At 36.3% G+C, this 3908-nt stretch overlaps 1 protein-coding gene across 1 annotated transcript; it reads left to right on the top strand.

The window, feature by feature from the left end:
* Positions 1-297: 297 nt before the first annotated feature.
* On the top strand, positions 298-2372 carry NIP6;1 (NOD26-like intrinsic protein 6;1). The gene is made up of 5 exons (XM_078999943.1): positions 298-645; positions 733-957; positions 1039-1233; positions 1768-1829; positions 1960-2372. Exons 1-5 carry the CDS (start codon positions 409-411, stop codon positions 2168-2170), a joined length of 930 nt encoding a protein of 309 aa, XP_078856069.1. The 5' UTR covers positions 298-408; the 3' UTR covers positions 2171-2372.
* The last annotated feature ends 1536 nt before the right edge of the window (positions 2373-3908 follow it).

Below are 3908 nucleotides of genomic sequence, written 5' to 3'. Positions count from 1 at the left end.
TCAAACACTTATGACCTTCTCAAGTACCGGATCGGGTCAAGATCCACGTGGGTCATAAATACCATTCATTCAAGTGATATAGGGGACAAGAAAACCAAGAACCATGTCACTCAAAGAATGGCCGAAAAGGAAGAAAGAACGTTTAAAAATACTAGTAATTTACAACCACCGCCCACTTTCCTTTTTCCCTTCATTTCTTTCCACTTACTTGTTTTATTATTATTATTATTTGGGATTCCTCAAGTCAACTAGCCTCAAACAGTCGAACCCAAAGATGCCTCATTTCTATACTATATAAGTCTGTAAAAACCATCACTAGCAATCATCACCACCATCACCAAATGTAACAAAAGGCTCACAGTTTTTATTGAGTTTTAATCAAAGATCTTAGAAACTAGTGATCCAGAAATGGAGAGTGAAGACACCGCATCAGCACCATCGACCCCAGCCACACCAGGGACACCGGGTGCACCACTCTTCAGTGGGTTCAGACCAGATCATAGGAACCACGGACCCAATGCCTTGAAGAAATCACTTCTCAATAGCTTCAAATGTTTCAGCGTTGAAACTTTGGCTAAAGAAGAAGGCACTCTACCTACTGTCACTTGTTACTTACCCCCTCCCCCTATCTCACTCGCAAGAAAGGTTCTCAATTTCCATTGTATGTTTCATAATCAAATTAATCACATTTGTTTGTTTAAGGTTTAAATTAATACTGTTATATAATTACAGGTTGGAGCCGAGTTCATAGGAACCATGATACTGATATTTGCGGGAACGGCTACAGCCATAGTGAACCAAAAGACACCAGGGTCCGAGACCCTGATCGGGTTAGCCGGTTCATCCGGGCTCGCTGTTATGATTGTTATACTATCGACAGGTCATATCTCAGGAGCCCACTTGAACCCATCCATCACCATAGCTTTTGCTGCCCTCAAGCATTTTCCATGGAAGCATGTAATTAATTACACCTCTAAATAATTAATTAATTAATTAATCACCTAAAACTAACTATGGTTAAATTTAAACTGGTGGTAGGTGCCGGTGTACATAGGGGCACAGATGCTGGCGTCGATATGTGCAGCATTTACACTGAAAGCGGTGTTTGATCCAATGATGGGTGGGGGTGTGACTGTTCCTTCAGTTAAGTATGGACAAGCGTATGCTTTAGAGTTCATAATTGCGTTTAATCTCATGTTTGTGGTCACGGCTGTTGCTACCGACACTCGAGCTGTAAGAACCTTTTCAATCTCATTCTATTCTATTCTTTCTTTTTTGCTTATACTTTTTATGGCTACAAATTCATGAATTTAATTTCTATCCACATATTCAATTCAATTATTGTAATATAATGAATGCTAGATCCAAGACAAAGGGGGGATTCGTGAGTTAATGATGAAAGTTAAAAAAACTGTTCTAGTGAACCTGAAAGTCATGATGACGAGACAAATGTCTATTTTTATATTCATATTGGTGATAGACAAATTTGGACTGTTCCTCATCATGTGGATTTGGAGTGATAGTTTCTTATTATATAGTTTCATAAAGATCACATGTACTTGGTATTTAATTAATTTTTAATTCCAAAAGTATCGCCCAAAGTCAAGTGTAGATATTTTTGGGTCTCCATATTCAATTATTCATATACTATATATCTACGATTTTATATTAATATAAAATTGGCTATGGAAGTTTTACATATACATGAACATAGACAGAATTTGCAATTATTCAAATAACTGTAACCTGATGTTTATTTCATCGCAGGTTGGCGAGCTGGCGGGAATAGCTGTGGGAGCAACTGTCATGCTTAATATTCTTATAGCTGGGTACGTATAAATTGAACTTTCTTAATATTTTGATAACTGGGTATGTTGATAGAAGATTTTTTTTTTTTTTTTTTTTTAAAGGTACCCTATTTGTTCACATTTTCCCTTTGTTGAATTGACATATATATAGGCCGCTCACAGGAGCATCAATGAATCCAGCAAGAACTTTAGGACCAGCAATGGCTGCAAACAACTACAAAGGCATCTGGATCTACCTTACAGCTCCCATCCTTGGCGCACTAGCTGGTGCAGGTATTTACACAGCAGTGAAACTGCCTGAGGAAGATGGCGATGATCATCATGATCCTAATAAGCCTCAAGGACATAGCTTTAGAAGATAATCCACAACAACACATCACATGTAAAACCACCACCACCACCACCACCATGTCTACACTGATAAGACCAGATAATCCATTATAGCCCAACAATGGGTCAACGGAGATCTGATTATGGGTACATATTTAATTATCGATCGTTGTATCTTGAGTCTTCTTGACAATGGCATAAATTAATGATAGAACTTATTGCATGTTTTGCTCACTTCCTGTTGAATGTTGTAAAGGCTACTACTGTTTCTGTTTAAGTGCCGTTTTAGAAGGCAAAAAGTTAAATATGTAACAGCGCATGAAATGTGTAACTATCGTTGAAAAAAGTAGAGGTCTGCAAAGATAGCAAGTGGCCACTAAGATGCCTATATTATAAGGACACTAGAGACAGGCTATATATTGAGTGTATTAAAGGACACCATTGAAGATGAATGTAAAGATGCTTACTAGCGAGTGCAAAAGATACCTAGTCCCATAGCAGCTAGAGGTGCCAAATTGGCCATTTTGAACCATTCCACATGAATTACATATCATCATTAATAAGGCATACTAAATTGGCCTATGAGCCTATTAGACTTTCAATTTCTTGCCTATTGTTTATGTCCTTTATTTACCCATCGCTAACTTCTATTTAGGAAAATGAAGTTTCACTATGGTCCAATTATTGCTATTAGGTTTCGGAAATTGATAGAAATTTCGAATCTGAAGTAGTCAGAAAAATAAGAGGCGATACGTCCACAAGCCGTTTCGGCACATATAAAGAGGGAGATAGTGGAAGAAGAATCTGATCAAATTGCTCCCAATCTTGTATCAACAACTCGCTACATAACAATATTCGTGATCAAACTGAAAAACAATGCAACATACCAGATTTTTTTGGGTTTTTTACCAGCTATGTGTAGTCTTGATCGAGTGATCCGAATCTGATTAATTAAATGTAAAAGTAGTTCAATCGAGAAGATGTCTTCGTAACTTGTTAATCTTTGATCTGAAGGATGAATTTGGAGCAAATTTGACGCATTTTTTGACCGACAGCTAAAAAAAATCTGTCCTGCATTAGAAAATGACAGCCCACTTTTGTGATCAAATTTAGACAGTAACAAAATTTGAATTAAGAATATCAGCCAAGAAATTGACAAATTGGCAGCGCATTATCTAAAAATAAAACACACACAAAGATGGTGTTTCTTATAGCCCATTATGTCAACTGTTATGGCAGCGCAATAGACTTAATCTCGGACCATATAGAAATAGTTCATGTTAAACGCAGTTACGCAGCCACATTGAATTCGAAAAACAAGTCTTTTTTTTTTTTTTGGTGTGTGTGTGATTTATAGGCGTCACAAAATAAACAAAGATCAGCAACATATCGGACCAATCTACCAGCCCAAAAAATGAGTTAAATGGCTGCCCAAACCTCAGCCCCCAAGGCCCAAGTGGCAGTTTATAAAAAACATTAATCTTGTTTGGAAAGTGGAAACCGAAGCTAATAAGTCATAACCCATTTTTATAAAAGAGAAAAGGAAGGAAGTTGTAGAATCGGTCTATTTTGTCTGATAAATATATAAAAGAGGGTATTTAGGATTTCATTTTGAAGTTAATAAAGACTTTTATCTAAAAGGACTTATTGACTTATCAATATGGGAAAATGATATTTTAAAAAATGTTTGATTAGTTTTTTAGTGACAAAAATCAATAAGTCAATAAGTTAAAAAATGTTTGGCTAACTTATTGATTTTTGTTTGTTTTT

This window comes from Lactuca serriola, chromosome 5, assembly GCF_051521515.1.
Source record: "Lactuca serriola cultivar US96UC23 chromosome 5, Lser_US96UC23_V15, whole genome shotgun sequence".
NCBI classification, from domain to species: domain Eukaryota; kingdom Viridiplantae; phylum Streptophyta; class Magnoliopsida; order Asterales; family Asteraceae; genus Lactuca; species Lactuca serriola.
Note: the sequence above shows the minus strand (reverse complement) of the source record. Positions and strands in the feature narration are given on the sequence as shown.